This window comes from Perca fluviatilis, chromosome 15, assembly GCF_010015445.1.
Source record: "Perca fluviatilis chromosome 15, GENO_Pfluv_1.0, whole genome shotgun sequence".
NCBI lineage: Eukaryota > Metazoa > Chordata > Actinopteri > Perciformes > Percidae > Perca > Perca fluviatilis.
The window spans coordinates 21,909,082-21,927,519 of NC_053126.1; the positions used below are offsets into that span (position 1 = coordinate 21,909,082).

The 18,438-nt window shown below is 41.5% G+C and overlaps 1 protein-coding gene across 1 annotated transcript in view; it reads left to right on the forward strand.

Annotated features, from left to right (window-relative positions):
* The window catches only part of shank1 (SH3 and multiple ankyrin repeat domains 1), a 63,040-nt gene that overhangs the window by 28,716 nt on the left and 15,886 nt on the right, over positions 1-18,438 (forward strand). Inside the window, exons 13-24 of the mRNA XM_039825017.1 lie at positions 174-322; positions 1,771-1,884; positions 2,687-2,762; positions 12,547-12,629; positions 12,753-12,877; positions 13,467-13,602; positions 13,722-13,802; positions 16,740-16,748; positions 17,057-17,083; positions 17,191-17,247; positions 17,432-17,547; positions 18,152-18,275. Coding sequence (XP_039680951.1) covers positions 174-322; positions 1,771-1,884; positions 2,687-2,762; positions 12,547-12,629; positions 12,753-12,877; positions 13,467-13,602; positions 13,722-13,802; positions 16,740-16,748; positions 17,057-17,083; positions 17,191-17,247; positions 17,432-17,547; positions 18,152-18,275 — 1,097 coding nt within the window. The remainder of the gene's footprint in view (positions 1-173; positions 323-1,770; positions 1,885-2,686; positions 2,763-12,546; positions 12,630-12,752; positions 12,878-13,466; positions 13,603-13,721; positions 13,803-16,739; positions 16,749-17,056; positions 17,084-17,190; positions 17,248-17,431; positions 17,548-18,151; positions 18,276-18,438) is intronic.

Below are 18,438 nucleotides of genomic sequence, written 5' to 3' on the forward strand. Positions count from 1 at the left end.
TACAAAGGTCATAAATCAAACCATTAACATGTGACCTAACAGAGATCCCTGGACTGTTTAGGCACATTTTTGGAAAACTTGGCTAGTATTGCATTCAGTAATTTGGTCACCCATATGTATAGAGAGCTTCAGTCTCAAATCATCTGCCTCACCTTCTGCTCCCTTCCATCCAGGCCCGTCACTGCCAGTGCAGCTGGACAAACCGCAGGCCAGCGGAGACGCCTCTACAGCGCTGTCCCAGGACGAGTCTTTGTGGCTACTCGATCAAACTCTGCCCAAGGAGAGCGAGAAATCAGCTTCAGTAAAGGAGACAGGGTCAAAGGTGAGTATGTGCATTTTCATGTCATGATACATAGTGTGTGTGTGTGTGTGTGTGTGTGTGTGTGTGTGTGTGTGTGTGTGTGTGTGTGTGTGTGTGTGTGTGTGTGTGTGTCATACTGCATTTTGTCTTCCATGTGAATGCAAACTGGGACTTGGGAGTCAGTGTTTGTGAGGCTGTTTAGGCTGGTACTAATCTCCACATGAATCAGCTTTGACATCCACACACTTGTAAAAGTGAATTGAAGGCAAATTCAGAAACATGCAAAGCAATATTACAGACATCTCTTAAAAAAATTAACAAAAGGTTACATGTGCAGAATCCCTCTCTGTTTAAGGCTTGCAAATTCCTGCAAGTTCCTATATGATATGTAAGCTGCTGACTGCAGGGGTTTAACAATTCCAGAGTTGAGATTTATTAGCAGTTTTTAAGCTAACACCATTTATCTAACTGATAAGTATTTTTGACACAAAGTGAGATGCTGCATCACAAGAACATTTACTTTATCTACCATTAGCTAATCACAACACCAAAGCTAATACATCCAAAACTTACATTGGCTTATTAAGGTGTTACGGCTCACGTCTTACCAAACAAATGCCTACTTACACATCCAGCAGACACAGGGCATAGTGAGCATTCCATTGCTGTTTTATTTATAGCTACCTGACTAATGTAGGTCCAATATAAGCTCTGGTACAGCTTATCTGTGTTTTGCTTCTGCCTACAAGTTATATGGTGACACAGCTGAAGACAATGGTGAGATTCAAACATTTGGGACAACCAAAACAATAAATAAATGAGCTAAAAGTGGCTGAAAGCTGTGTTGAGCTGCAGAGTTTCTCATATATATATATATATATATATATATATATATATATATATATATATATATATAGAGAGAGAGAGAGAGAGAGAGAGAATGGTATCAATCTTCTCATCTCACTACCAGCAGCAATAAACAAATTTCCCAAAATGTCAAACAATCACTTTAGGCATCTCTTGAGAAAACTTTGAATTGACTAGCATTGATAAACAACACCAAAATTATTACCGGTACTTTAAATTTCTTTTACTCAAGCGTGACAACAAATTGACTTTTGTGTGTTAGTCTCAGAGGACGATCAGCACACATGCCAGATCCAAGTGTCATCAGAAAAGTTTGTAAAATGGCCATGTCCTAACATGAGTGTAAGTTCTCTATATATGTTTGTATTCAATGTCTGCAGGTATGAATATGTGTGTGTTTGTGAGTAAGTCTAAGGTGTCGCCAGGTATGTATGTCTTGGTGAGTATGTAGGAGGTTTGCATGTCTGTGTGACATTATTTCTTTTCTGTCTGTATGTTGTCTTTTTGCGTGTGTTCATTTCTAATTGGTGTCTGTGTGTTGGTGCATGTTGTATTGCCTTTTCCTGATATGCTGCCCTTTCCTGCCCTCCCCCCTCCTCTAGTGTTGAGTGTTGGCGAGGGCGGGTACTGGGAGGGGACGGTCAGAGGTCGCACAGGCTGGTTCCCCTCTGACTGTGTGGAGGAAGTAATGCTTCGAAGCCAAGACAACCGATCAGGTGATCATCACCAGTCACACACACACACACACACACACACACACACACACACACACACACACACACACACACACACACACACACACACACACACACACACACACACACACACACACACACATATACACACACGCAGTGCTGTCATTCTGAAAAATAACCAGCATCACCATCAGGAGTTTCATATTTACCCTTAACAAAGTATAACTTGTTAATTAGTGAGCTTTAAGAGGTGCTGGTAGACAGATTTTTATGCTAAGCTAACCGTCTGCTGGCCATAGGTTCATATTTACTGTACAGACATGAGAGTGGTATAAATTTTCTCATCTAACTCTGCAAGAACGTGAATAAGTGTATTTTCCAAGATGTAAAATGTACATTTGTTCTCTTGTAAATTTAACATTATAAGCATTAGGTCTGTATAAACAAAGTATTATTTGAATTATTGATTAATCTATTGAGTATTACTTTTTGATTGATTTTGCAGGCAATAAAATGGCAAAAAAATAAAATGCCCATCACAACTTCCCCAAGTCCAAATCTTCAAATTGCTTTTTTAACCATTAATAGATTATAAAAATGTTTTGTCAGTCAGTCAAGTGAGTAATTGTTTTAGCACCAATACACATATGGTTTAACTTAGGTTTAGGTTGCAGGTCAGTGGAGAAAAGCCACCAGTTATAGAGAGATTCTCCTGTGATATATTATATTATACAAAAAAACAGTGCCTGCTGTATAATAAGCGTTGCAAATAGATTTAATGCAGGTCTGACCATGCTGATGTCCCTGTGATTTTGTGTTTCAGAGAGCCGGGGAGAACGAGCCAAAAGGCTGTTCCGCCATTACACTGTGGGATCCTATGACAGCTTTGACGCTCCCAGGTAAGAGTTACCTTGCCGTGAGCCATCACTGATGTACAGCAAACTAAACGACTGCCAGTTTTATCCAAAGAAGCAACAACCTGCACAGATTCTAAGCTGAGGGGGGCGGGGGGGGGGGCAGGATGACTAAGGGGCTCTGCTTTACCTCACAGGGTTATGGTTATTGTTCATTTATAAGGGTAAGGTCACACCAGAGTGGTACTTCACCTACCAGATTACCTATTTGAGCTGAATACAAGGGCACATTCGGGCACTTGGGCTGACAAAAGAGGCATTTGAATGCTTCAGTGCCTGTTTGGTGTGAAATAAGGACCGGAATAAAGCATGAAAGTATCCCATTATGATACAGAGACATCCTGGTTAAATAAAGGTTAAGAGAAGGGCAGCTTTACATTCAGAATATTGTTCCTCCTAAGAGATGGTAGAAACTACCGCTGTTTTCTACCATCTGCCACAGAACAGCTCTACTGAGGCAAGAAGAGGTTCAGTTCAGTGCCTTGCTAAAGAGCATGAAGTAACGTGTCCATCCGCCCAGTGGGTAATCTAAATCAAAGTGACAACCTTTTTGTTATGACCCTGCTGCTCCAATTTTTAGACACATAGCACATGTTGAGACAGGATTTGTTTGTATGGTAACATACTGTATACATCTATCGAGATGAGATGACTCATACATTCCAGTGGTACTTTGATTCGTGTGATGTGATGTGTTGTGAGTGATTCATACCTTCGATGACGATGTGTGAGGGCTCACTGCCTCAGGTCTAGAAGCTGATCCGCCTGCTTTCATACTGGAGCCATCCTCGTGGCATCCTTAGCAGATGTGTTTTGACTAGCTTGTGTTGCTGGGTTTAACCTTGGCAGACAGGCAGATTTTTGTCACATCAGGATTTCAGAGTAAGTTCCTTCCTTCCAGTAGTATGTCTGCCTTTTGGCTCTGAGGTGCAAAGCTGTGTTGCCAGGCTGTAGTTTTTAAGTGGGCTATACTTGTCTGTGATGGTGATACTGCTTTTCAGACCACTCTGATGACTAAGATTTTTGTTGTGTTGACCGATGTCATATAATCACCCGTCATCATTACAGCCCTTAATGACCAAACTATCTGAACTGAGGCATATATAATACTATTCCATGGGATGCACCATAAATAATCTTAAAACAGCAGCAGAGATTATTCACTTTTGATAGAAGGTCATTTTGCTTCTTGTGCTGATACAGACAGTCATCCACTTACTGCGACCTCATCAGCATGAGCCAGAAAACATTGAGCTTTTCGAGCATAGACTCGGAACTGAAACTTCGCTGGATCTTCTGTGGGGGAGAACTGTTGACACATGAGTGGGGAAAACTCTCCTGTGTTGACTTTGGGAGTGTGACTTCTCCTCATTAACTCAGCCTAATATAATGCCATTCCCTTTAATGCCTTGCATCTTCATCATGGCGAGCACGGCACTGCCTTGACGCAAACTCATTTCAGTGTCCATGACTTGGACTGAGCAAAGAGAGAATTATTTACATAGAAATAAAGCCATTATCAATCATGTATTATTTAAACAAAATCCCGCCTTCTGCCTCTCTCTTTCCCTCTTGTTTCATTCACTCACTCATCATCATTCTTTATCATTCCTCAACTTTCTCTTTCAGGCCTGCTTTTGTTTTTGTTTCCATGTGTTGCTTTCTCTTCAACTCCCTCTGTATATCACACATGCACACAGTATCATTTATTATTAACATGTTTTTCATCAACAGTGACATTTAATACAAGTGACACACTCAGTCATGCAAACACACACACACACACATGTTTGTGCACACTCTCTAACACACACACCATGGATAATTGAAGCTGTGTACTGCAGCACAGACAGAGCCCAAGACTATTTGTTTGGCCAGGCAGGCAGGCATGGCGGACTCAGTACCGCCCTCACATAGGCCTACTTTCACAGCCTTTAAGACTACATGTAATATCTCACGTATTCCTCCTTTCATCCCTCTATATTTACATCTCCTGACCATTGATGCATCCTTCCTTCACTTTCTATTCATCACTATATTGCTAACCCCCCTGTACTTTTTAATTTTCTTTCTATCACCCTCTCTCCCCTGTGGTGTCTCCTTCTTTTTTTATTTATTTTCTGCCATGTTTTAACTTTTTATAATCGAATAGAGTGTGAGGACCAAAGTAAGACCGATATGAATTTTCAAGACTCTGATGCTGATTTTTTTTAAATTAAGAATAGTAATTTTGTACAGACATTTATGGTTCCCAGATGATGAATCCTATGATGTCTGTGATCCCCTGACTTTTAATCTAATGCCAAACAATTTTATTTCTTTTTTTAACAGTTACATTGTCTTACTTTAGACCTGAAGATGGTTATAGTTACAATAAAAGAGTTTTGAAATGGACATGACTGATGGGCTGATATCCAGTATTCTGATAAGCCCAACATAATGTTCTGTATGGTCCATCCCTAATAAACAGAGTCATCTTATCTGCCACTCTGATCCTCACCTTCTGTCCCACCCATGACCTGTTATATTTGGTAACCTGCAGTACGGGACAAGCCATGACAATTTAACAAGGCGTGATAAAAACAAATCAGACTTTTAATGAGATGAACTGCTCTAACTGATAATGTGTCAATAATAAGAACACAAGAAGTGAGGGATATTATGACTTGGGAACAACAAGCAGTGACAAAGACAAACAAATAGAGAACTTTTTCTCTTCCATTCCCCTCCACCTCAGATGTTGTCCTCATCCTACTCATCCTCGTTCCTCCCTTCGGCTCCTCCTCCTCTAACCCCGGCAGACTTTTTCTTCCTTGGATTTTATTTGTATTACTTTTTTTTTTTATTATGGTCTAAAGATATTTAACAGCGATATTCTGGTCATTAATTCAGTCAGTCAGTCAGTCAGTCAGTCAGTCAGTCAGTCAGGAGACATGCTTGGATATTTGGGTGCTACTGTACCACACCTCATCACAGTTTGGTGAAAATATTTTTAACAAATCTGGTCAGTTCTGTAAGCATTTGGTTTCTACCTTTGCTGTTATAGCAGCCTTTGCTAGCTTACAAAACACTTGTTACACTGCTGTTCTCAATACAATGAGATGAAAGCTATAAACAGATAGTTCATCAGCTCTCTGTGTCATTGCCACAGATGCACTGATTAACTCTACACAATCTGTACATGGTGCTGCTTCTCTCCCAGCCCACATGAGACCATTTCTGGGCCAACAGCAGGTCACATAAGGACGAGTGAGCACACACAGTTTGGAGGAGAGAGGCAGAATACCTTGAACACTGCTGTGGTGGGTAGTTATGTCTCGTAAGACACATGCATTGCTTCTTGCTTGTGCAGAGGCAACATAAAATCGTCTGATATGATTTTCCATATTTTTCCAACTTGCATACCTTCACCTTACTTGAATTTTTGGATGGAATTTACAACAATAGATAGACAATAGCATCAAAGAGTGCGTGTTCAGGTTTGGCCATCGTATGATAGATACACAGATGCACACACACAGACACACACATGCACGCACGCACACATGCAAGCACGCATGCATGCATGCACACACACACACACACACACACACACACACACACACACACACACACACACATACTGGATTAGGCAGACATGCAGATACATATAATCATTCACAATCATGTGGACCTTCTGTCAACAATTGTTTGCTCTCCTGCTCCCTCCCCCCTCCCCCCTCTCTCCCTCTATTTCTCTCATTCTCTCCCTCTCTCTCTCTCCCTCTCTCGCTTTCTTTCTTTCATACCCTCTCTTTATCTCTCTCTCTATTATCACGCACGCATGCACACACACACACACACACACACACACACACACACACACACACACACACTGTACACAGAATCACAGCGGTATAGCCTGACATGCAGGGAGAGAAACAAAAAGGCAGAGATGTGAAAAGAGAGGGGACAAGAGCTGTGATCGTCCTCGGATGCAGGAGGGAGGCAAGAGAGAGAGACGTAGAAGGAAGGAGGGAGTGGAGTAAGTCGATGGAGGACAGCTTCGACATACGTGGAAGAAGGCTCTGACTAAGAGATGATGTGAGTGCCTATATGAGAGATTCTGTACCTCTCTCTTTCTCTCTCTCTCTCGCTCCTTTTCCTCCTCTTCCTCCTTCCGCCACTCACCCGCCAGCTGTTTCTCTGTCCTCTCTCCTCTTCCTGTCTGCGTCGATGCGTCTCCTCCTTCCCCCCTCTTTCCCTTGCTCTTCCCTCTCATTCATGCTTTGTTTACAGCAATTGTGAGGTTATAGTGTGTATGTGTGTGTGTGTGTGTTTGTGCATGTGTGCATGTTAGAGGTTAGAAAGAAAGCCAAAAAATGGGGTGGGTGAGGTTAGTTAAGTGTGATTTAAAGGCATGTGGGGTCCATAACAGCAGGGAAAGGACAGCAGCCAAGGCTTCAGAAGGATCTGCACAAAGTCAGATTTGTAATATTACAACACAGTAATTTGACTTTTCTTCATTCATTATCTTACATAATGATGATGATGATACCTGTTCAGTCATTTAAACTTCAAGACCCTCCTATTATTCACTTTGAATTCATTATCTCAGATAGGACTGTATAGCAAAGACTTATCTCAGTCACATCCGTTTTTATGAATGGGAAATCATGAGACTGATGGATGGGCAGAGTGAATACTATACATTTAAACCATAGCTAGTGGAGGAGTGAAGAGAATGGATTAAAGGGAAGAGGAGGATGGAGAAAGAGGAAGGGTATGTGGTGTTGGTGGTTGTGTATGAGTTGATTGCATGAATGCATGCATGTTTGGACTGTACATGTTTGGACTGTATGTATGTATGTGTGTTTGTGTGTATGTGTGTGTGTGTGTGTATGTGTGTGTGTGTGTGTGTTTGTGTGCATGATACCCCTTGCGAACAAACCCAATCACCTCTCACTCTCTCTCTAAATTACCTCATTTCTCTTTCCCTCTCCCTCTCCCTCTCCCCATGCTCCTTTCTCTCTCTCTCTCTCTCTCTCTCTCTCTCTTGTCGCAGTCACAATGAACCATCTCCATCTCTCTCTCTCTCCCATTCCTCCTCTCTCTGTCTTAAGTATGAAGGGGTTGGGAGAGCTCGGCCCTCTCCCTTTCCCTTCTTCCATCTCTCTCTCCTCCTCTTCTTCCTCTCCTCCTTCTCCTCTCTCGCGGCTCGCGCTCGCTGCTGTCTCGCTGGAAGACGAGAAGGAGAAGGAGCAGGAGAAGGAGGAGGAGAGGGAGGGGAGGAAATGGCGATGGGGGCATGCGGCGAGGAGGATCTCTCCCTCTCCCTCTCCCTCTCTTCTTCCTGGCCGTCGCTCGGCCCTGTGAATAGGAGCATCTGGTTCATTTACAGGTAACTGCCATGGCTTTTTAAACCCCCCCTACCCTCCACTCCCCCTCTCTCTACCTCTCTTCCTCCAGTTGCCTGGGGAGATGGGGGGCGGAGGGAGGGATGCATGCATGTGGACATCATGGATGGCAGGGCAGAATCGATTTGATAGATTGACAGATGTTGCACTGCATGTTTGCAGACCAATGTGTTTGATTCAGTGTGTCTCATTGTGAATCTGAGTGTGTGTGTGTGTGTTTGTGTGATGTATGTGTGTGAAGATGGACGAGAGCTGCTGCTGCTGCACAGCCCAGTGTACTGTATGAGCAGGGCAGCCGTTCTGTGTTTCGCTCTATGAACATGTGTGTGTGTCTTTTTCTTTCTCTCTGCTTTAAATCGCTCTCTGAACAAATGTCCTCTAGCAATGCTGCACCGGCACGAGTGATGCTTGCTGCCTTTGCTGATGTGCAGGTTGATTGCGTGTTTGTGTGCATGCATGCCTACAGTATGTTTGTGTGCGTTTGTGTGCCTTGATGGTGTGTTCGCTGTTGTCCATCAAAAGCATAAAGGGAGAAAGAGAGAGAGAGAAAGAGAGAGAGAGAGAGAGAGAGAGAAGGAGGGAGGCTGCTGACAAATTGGAAACAGCGCAAGGTGAGGGAGTTTTAACGATGCAGCATGCATGACAAGTTCCAGCTTCTTTCTGACACCTCTATGGAAGCCTGCGTGGACAAACCTGTTTACTATCTTGGCTTCTCACATACGCAGTTAGAGACATACTCACTGTACGCTGTGTTGGATTGTCTAGCTCAGTCGCTTGCATCTAACATACTGATGACAACATTGGGTCGCTAATACTGAGGAAGCAGTACTGAGGAAGTGGCTCTACCCCTGTGTCCCAGTTAAGTGGCTTAATCCTGTGAAGGATGCAGTTCACAAAGGTGGACCTGAGAGGCTGAACCTGCTCTTCTCTCTAAATGAGAGAGGTTGAGCCTCACAACAATCTTCAAAGTCATTAGGACATTTCTCTTAAACACCCAACAAAGTTAAAATAAATACGTGTAAATACGAATGATAAACTGGGATAATATCAATGAATCCCAAAGTTGCATTACAAGTTACCTATCAACTAGTGTTAACATTTAAGTTCTGTTGTTCTGTAATACCCCCATGACCAAACCGCTAACAAGAACAAAACAGTGACATTTATGCCTGGCTTTCATGATTTACACTCTACAGTGTTCTTTTTTAAATCTTGTTCATGTAATATATGCACTATTCATTGATGACCGTCTGACCACAAACAATTGCTAAATATGACCTGGTCATGTAATATTACCTGACTTTACAAGTTGAAGAGGATCGCTCAAACACTCTTTTAAACAACTGACCAGTGCACAGCGGATTTGGGGCCAATGGGGGCTTTAAATGATGCACTGGTCATGAGCAAATGTAGGCTGCATTTGGATGAGCATTCAGTCCAGAAATTATTCAGACTTCAGAGGATCCAGCCACTGAACTAGGACACAGCTAATGTCACTTAAAGTTGATGACATCCTTGAAGACAGCAAAGCCTGAATTGTAGGGGCTGGTTGGCTTGGATTCGAGGGAATATTGTTACAGTATATATTATGCAACCCTGAGTGGACATGCATACCCACACAGACACGGTGAGTGAATATAGGATACGAGAGTGTCACTCTAATCTCACTGATTGTTGGCTGTGCAAAAGGCTTTAAGTGCATCTTTGCAGTGGCCCGTAAAGTTTTCATCAGGCATATATTGCATTTTCTGCTGCTGCTTTATAACCTCTCATAGTGGTTTGCCATTCTAATGAGTTAATATTGCTGGGTACCAACCAGGCACCTATAAGGCACTGTTTGTTTGAAATTAAAAAGTCAAGACCAAGACTTCACAGTTCATCATCTGCCCCACAGATGTAATAGCTCTTCAAGTGTTGTGTTTGAGGCATTTAATCATGCTGTCCCTCAAATAAAGCTTGTGTAAAACTAGGAAACTTCAGTAGTAATCTATATGTACACTGGGTAGAACTACAATCCATGAAGCTAAGCAACATCAGTAGGCAAAAATATGATCTGCTGTTAGTGGTAAAGTTTCCTGAACCAATATGTTTCTTGAATGCACACATGCTGATTTTTCATGGAGCGACTTGTTGCAGTATGTGATCATGTATTCACTTGGTCCCTCAGAGTGCTTGAGGTCTGGGCTGGGCAACAGAGATGGACAAAAGAGGACAAAAATATCAAAGAGACAGAGCCTTGGCAGAGACAGAGAGGTTCTTACAGCCTGTGGAAGGCATCATACACTCAATAGACTGAGGGGGAAATGTGATTAGGAAAAAATTAGTAGAAGTTTGAAGAACAAGGGAAGGAAGCCAGTATAGAGGTATGGAGAAGGCAGGGTCATTAGGATGGAAAAATGTAAAAAGAAGAAAAGCCAGTGAAAAGAAAAAGAGAAAGGGATGAACAGATGGAGCGGGCTGGGACTATTTTGGTGCTCAATGGGATTATCAGCATGTGGTTACAGTATGTTACAGCTGACACTGTATATATACCCCTCTGACTGACTGAATGGCTGTTTGGAGGGTCTTTCATTCATGCAGGAGTCTGTTTCTCACACCAAGTGGTTTAAACTGAAGTGGCCGAGCGTCCATGTGTGTTGTGCCTCAACTCTTATGCTAGTAGGATGAGAAAAGCCTCTGTCTTGGGCAGATACAACACACCTATTTTTTTTAACACCTTTTCAAGCATTTAATGGTAGCTTTTTTGTTTTTAAAAGTAACATAAGTAAAATGTGTGAATTTAACCATCGTCATTCAATCTGGTATGCCTAGGAGGCCTTAACGAGACACTGGTTTCACAAACCAAACAGGTTGGGAACCACTAGTTTAATATTATGTTTTAAGCTTATATGTTTTTATGTTAATCTGAAAAGTAACCTGGACCTATAGTTGTCAAATAAATGTAATTATGTAAAAATATAATATTTCCATCTGGTATTCAGTTGAGTAGAGATATGAAATAGTAATATGAAGTATTAAATGGAAATAGTGAAGTACAAAATTGTGCTTAAGTTTACAGTACTTGAGTAAATATATTTAGTTACGTTTAACCTCTGGTTGCATATTTCCCATCTGTTTGTGCCACGGGACACAACAGGAAGTACACTACACTGTACAGGCTCCACCTGTGAGCATGCAGTGCCTGTTCTCTGCTGACATTGACTATAGCGTACTATCACAGCTTGGCTCTGGTATGGACCTACCCAAGCAAGTTTCCCTGCGTCCAGATCTAGCTGTTGCTTAGGCAACAAGCAGCACCATCATACTGTATATAGCATCAATTCTTCACTGAAGTTCTGGTAGAAACCAGCTCTGGGCTCACTGTCAAAAACATACAGCAAAGTGAAGCAATGTGGCATAAATTACAATCACAATCTTTAAGACTGATCTCAGTAGTTTGAAATTGAAGCTGCAATATTTCTTAAAATAAATATTCAGTTTTTTGATTTGACCACTCTGGAGTATTTGTAGTTTCCATTTCAGAAATGTATTGTCAATATTTCAGAAAATCTTTTAAGTGTTCAGAACATGGGGCACTTTACATTGCTGCTACTAATATTACGACTAATGCTTAGTCTTAGATACTTAAATTATTATAAAACAATAACATATTTTGGGTAAGGTAGGTCAAATCAGGCTACCCATAGATCCACAAGTGTAAAGATCAGTTCTAAAAATATAAATTAATCAAACTGCATCATCTCCATTGGATTAGAGTTGGATGACAATCAGCTATTTGGGTTTCCTGTCCTCGATCAGCTTCTTAATAGACAAATATCAATCCAATACACTATTTTTTAACTTTTTTGAAGATTTTAACAATGTATACATAACACAAAGGAAAGGGAAAGAGTAAAGAGTTTATTATAAAAATCAGAAATAAGAACAGGAGGCTACAATGTATTATCATTTCAAGATAAGTAACAAAGCAAAAGCAAAAAAAAAACTCTAATGAGGAATATAATAATGAAATAAACTTGTATATTAGCAAGTATACACATCTACATACATATGTAAATTCCCACATATATACACACAGGGGATCCAGCTTTAATCCAATACACTGCTGAAATGAGTTTTTGCATAGTACTGGTGGTGATGTCATCAGAGGGGGACACAGGAAATGGGAAGCAGACAGTAGAGGAGAGGAGTGATGTAGTTGGGGTTATACATCAGTGAGTTAGGGAAGGGAAAAGTAACACCAGCAATGTAAATGTTGTGATTTATGGATTTATAACGTTCCATGATGCACAGTATGTCGTCTTTGTCTTCTGTTTTGTGTTATTTCTAACTTACTCTCTATCTGTGTCTCTTCTCTGTCTCCTCTATGCTAGTGACTATATAATCAAGGAGAAGACAGTGCTTCTGCAGAAAAAAGACAGTGAGGGTTTTGGCTTTGTGCTGAGAGGAGCCAAAGGTAAGAAATGTGAAAAAACACAAACATCCTGCCTTGCAACCACACACATTGTGGAGTTCTAATCATACTGTATCACATCCATAATACATTCTCATACATTCTCCCATTTCATGGTGTCTCCAGCTCAGACTCCTATCGAGGAGTTCACCCCCACCCCGGCTTTCCCTGCCCTGCAGTACCTGGAGTCAGTGGACGAGGGAGGCGTCGCCTGGAGAGCTGGGCTCAGGATGGGGGATTTCCTGATAGAGGTGCTGCCATGATTTACCACTGCATTATGAGTTGAAATTGAGCGCACTGACAGATTATATGTAGAGGTTCCTGGACCTATACAGAAACAGATAGCAAAAGTGTACAGTCCTCGAAATGTGGGATTTGTTTTAGGAAATAGTTCATCTGGATCTGCATCTGGATCTAAATGGTCAAAATGGTTTATATTATACAACTTCTGTATTCACACATGGATCCAGATCTCCAGATCAAATATTTTATTCCATGACCCAAGGCCTCACTTTCCACCAAAGTTCATCGAAAACTGTTTGTAGGTTTTTCTACCAGCACATATGACTTCAAGATTCATTAATTTATAGATCCATTGTTATTACACAACATATATATTAATGAATAAAGTTTGGCTGATATGAATGTCCAAGAATCCTGAACTACAAGTAATCACTTGGCTCTGTATTTTACTGTCAGTTTTCACTTCCATCATTTATTGACTTTATTTGCCTGACAACATAAATGCAATAGAGGGAAAAAAGTGAAAATGGCAATAATAAGCCATGGTATTAAACTCAATAAATTCTCTGTCCCTCTCTGTCTCTGTGTCTGTCCCAGGTCAATGGTCAGAATGTGGTGAAGGTTGGTCACCGACAGGTCGTCAACATGATCCGCCAAGGTGGCAACAGCCTCATGGTCAAGGTTGTCATGGTAACCCGCAACCCTGACATGGAGGAGGGTTCGAGGAAGAAAAGTAAGAGTCTATCTACTGCACCCTGGGGTGGTACTGTAGGTGATTGCTGGTGATAGCTGAACCGTGTTGTTGAACAGCTTGCCGACCACTGCTGCCTTTGTGTGTTCCCTCCCTTACAGTCCCACAGCAGAGTAAGAGGCTGAGCACTCCGGCTATCGCCCTACGATCCAAATCCATGACTTCTGAACTGGAGGAGATGGGTAAGAAATGGGCTTAGATAAACTTTTGGGGGGCGAAAAGAGTATTACAAAGAATAAAGAAACAGACAGACAGTGAGATGAAGACAAATAAGGGGAGTGCTTTAAAGCTAAAGAGGGGGAGAAGAAAATCTTTCTGGGAGAAATAGATTGAGGTTATGAGGGATGATAAAAACAGGGTAGTTGAGCTGGGGTTAGATTTAGACAGCAACAACGTAGAAAGGGAGATAGTTAAGAAAGAAAGAAAAAAAAAAGATTGGCTACCGCCGTGGATGACAGTCTCAATGCATTTCACTGTTCTTTCAGAAGTTCCACACTGTCACTTCCAGCACCCCCACTACAGGTAACCCCATGCAGAAAAAGTGTCGCAATCCACCCTGTGATCCCTCTCTCACTGCCCGCTTCTCTTACCTCTTACCCCCCTGCACCCCCCACTGCTCCCTGACCTGCCCACAGCTTTAACCCCAGCGGCCACAGAGCAGTCTACCAGCCCCTCTGCTCAACACACGCACGCCACGCACACACACACACACACACACACACACACACACACACACACACACACACACACACACACACACACACACACACCAAGGTAACACTGCAGGGAAATGGTTGTCACCTGAGAAGAGTTTTCTGGGGGCCACAAACATCATGGCAAAGTATCTGGTCTTCATGTATTAGTTAGCAAGTTGCAAAATATGTCCTTTTTGTTGATATTTTTTGTTTAGAATGTCTTTGATTCATTTGGAAGAAATCCCAACCAGGAGAAAATGATTGAGATGAGTAATGTTTGAGTAAAAGCAACTTTGTTCCAGGTCTGTTGCTATGGTAACAGCATTATGTGTGGCTATGCTTTTGCCATCTCTATTTGAGGCAAAATAGTGGGAGGAGAGTGCATGGTGAGGGTCAACACCCCCATTTCAAATCAGAATGTTGGCCAGTGTTTTATTGGTGATTAATTTTCTAAACATTTACGGCGTTTGCCATCGCTGTAGCTGTCGCTGCTGTTTAGTTCTGAGCATGCCCCGTGAGTAATTGATGATGTATGAACATGTATGGCATGTGGAGCTGCTGGAAGGAAAGGGGAATCTGCGGGGCTTAGTCAGATCTGGTCTCAGATCAGGTTCCAGTACTTTCTCTTATACAAACAATATCTTAAACTTGCCAAAACCGTTAAACAACAGCAACTACCATGTGTCCAGCTCTGCCGTCAGGATGTGAATAAAGTTCATGCTGAGTGTAGAAAACAGCCCTTTGCTTTATTCCTCCCCCATCTCCTCCCCTCACCTGCCTCCTCTCTGTGGTGTGACCTTACCAGCACAAAGCATGAGCGCCCTGTCTGAAACACAGGTGCCAGTTTCCTGAACCCTCAACCCACCTCCCTTCCACCATTAGTACTCACTATATACACTATTATCTTACTACTAGCACTGTATGTTTGCAGTGATAACGTCTTCATTATCTCACTACATAGAGTATCACTCCAACAAGCCTAAAGGTGCTACAAATTAAACTATTTTACAATACAGTGTTGAAATTTTGTAGGAACATCTACTGGATTAGGCAAACACATAAAGGTCCTCTTCTTCTACCACAAATGAAGCAAAACACTTAATCCTAAGCAAAGCAAAAGGAAGTCGTGGTTTTTAGAGAGAGTGTGGTCATTATTTTGCAGACAAAATAGCAGTAACCATGTTGTTTTGAAACTGTGTGAAGGACTAGCCACATCATCATCATACCATTAAGTGAAGTGATATAAATGTAAAAGCACCACAGTACTAGAGCTAAATCAGCTAGGGTGATAGTAACTTTGCAGATGTATCATATCGTGTATATTTCGTACAATAAGTAACAAAAAATTGCTGTACAGAAATGCCAAACTAGGTTTGAGGTAATTCAGAAACAGTGTCACCATTACAGAGAGCATTATACCAGAGAGAATTTACAAGTGGATTAAAATATCCCACTAAGTGTGTATCTTGGTAACGATTCTTAAAAAAACAAAAACAAATGTTTTGTTATATTATGTGTTTAGATAGAAAATTACTATTGGCAGATATATATCTTCATCAGATTTTATAAAAGTCCCAAATATCGATACCAGCATCTGCCTCAAAACTCTCAGTATTGTTAGGGTTATACTTGTAAACGAAAGAGTCAGTTCACTCAAGATGAACTGCATTTATCAATTAAAATCTTAAGTTCTTTGAGATGTGGGTGCTTAATCTGTAGTCACACACCTTTGTAATAACTTAGATCCTCTTTGCTTTTGCCTCCTTCTGGATCAAGGTGATAGAAGCACAGTGTGTGATGAAGCCATGTCAGCCCCTACCATATGCCTATTGTAATGCATTAGAATTCATTTAGCCGTGACGCCTATTAAACTATCTTACCTCTGTGATTGGTGCAGTGTCCCAGTTCACCTAGAAGTCATGCTGCAAGATAACAAGGACATTAAAATAGAAATGATCCTGCAGTGCACTTAAGTCTACAAATTGTTGTTTCCCAGACACTCATTTCAAGCAAAGTATTGTTCAAATATTTTTGGACGTGTGTTTTGACAAAAACTATGGCTTATTTTTTGAAGGATTTGTGCATTGGAGTTGCATTGAAATGAAGACAAGTTCAGAACCGTTCATGCTTGGTTTAACCATCGGACATTAAAATTTAATTTCTGTTTAATTAAGCTCAATAAACTACAAATTATGAAATATACCACCTTGAGTACAAGTATGGCGGATAACCCTATTCCTATTCAGTCCACATTCACAAGCTCACTCACACGTGTGGATACAAAACTAAAGGGTCACCTTTAATACCTCCTCTTTTACTCTCCTGTAGACTTGTCCCTTTACTCTTCACTTGTCTAACCACTAACTCTGTCTTTTCTTTGTCTCCTTTGTCCCCACTGCTGGCGGAATGTTGACCATTTAACAGTGGAGAGAGGTGGGAGTCAGCTTTAGACTAATTCCACATTTAAGTGTGTGTGTGTGTGTGTGTGTGTGTGTGTGTTTTCAAGTGTGTTAGAGAGAGTAACAGCATACTGTATGTTTGTGTACTGTAACATAAGTGTGCATGCTTTAGCTGTCTAAAAGTGTGGGTGTGATGTATGTTCTTTAACATCGAAGATCGAAAAGCCTGCCGTGGTGACTCAGTTTGTCAGGCTCCGGTGAATATGATTAGTATTCACTGTAACAATGCTATCACACTTCCACTCCTGCCAAAACTTAAGTCTCCTTTTGTCCTCCCTCCAGCTGCTACCCCTTGGAAAAAAAAATCAGGTATGCTCTGGTACACTCTCACTTAAGGCATTGTATTTATGTCTGTCCAAAAAGACTTGGCACTCAGTGACTTATTGGGTTTATTTTGAGTATCTTTTCTTTTTTAGAATTCGAATCCTCACAAGTTACAGAGAAGAAGAGGACAGTCTATCAGATGGCTTTGAGTAAGGGAGCTCATGTTTGTCAGTGGATGTTTCCTGAATCTCTTCCACTCTTTCTCATCATCCTTCATCAAGTGTGTCCCTTTCCACACATTGTTTCCTTCATTTTGTTGCTGTCCATCTTTCTGTTTCATTGCTGTATGTCCCTTTTCTCTCTCTCTTTCTTTCGCTGTCTTTTTTCTCTCAGATAAACTAGATGAAATTCTTGCAGCAGCTCAGCAGACAATCAGCACCAACGAGGCGCCGGGGACACGGGGACAGGGGCCAAAAAGAGACAGGGGGCGAAGTTTCTATGGAAATGAGGTGTGTATTGTGAAACGTACTACATTATATTTACGTGTGTGTTACTGTGTTGACTGGGACTGTCATCAGGTTGAGAAGAGTGCCTGTCTAACATGACATTGAGTTTTAGTAAGAGACAGCAAAGAATATGGAATATAGATAACTTGGGCAAGACTTTAATTTAAAGTTTCTCCTCATTCCTACATAAAAAGGCTTGAAAAGTTAAAGATCCCCATTGACTGAGACAAATAGATTTGCATAAACATACACTCTAGACAGATATTATCACCTGGCCTGTTATGAACAACACACGAACCAACGTAAGGACAGCACAAGAGGCATTTTCACATTTGTGTCGAGCAGAATGTGTAGTCCGAAGATTTGTTACATGATAATTGTATGTCATGTGATAAAACATATTTTATTATTTTCAGTCTTCTATTGTTGACTCATTTAAACCTGCATTAACTGGCATGTGACACTAACTTTGAACCAGTCATGCGAAGGAGTCCCTCATACACAATTTTTAGTTTCTTTTAGCTTATTATTTTACACATGTACTGTACGATTGTGAGTCTCGTGTCACTCTCCACTTTCTTTCACATGCTCCTTTTTGGCGTTTCAGCCAAACTACGGGGATCATTCCGGGATGGGGATGATGTCGTCTGGGTTGGGCCTTGGCTACGACCGTGGCCAGTACACCTCAGGTCACGGCCCACCGCACGGTATGCTGCGGCAGAAATCCATCGGTGAGGCTGTCTGTTTTTTCTGTCTGCCCCTCCTTTCGCCTGTCTGTCTGTCCTCTGGACCAGTAGAGGTCTACACTGTGCTGACATGTTTGTCTGTGGCCAACCACGTGTTGTCTGTGGCCAAAGTGCACACTTTGTATCTGTAGCTGATTGTATGTTATAC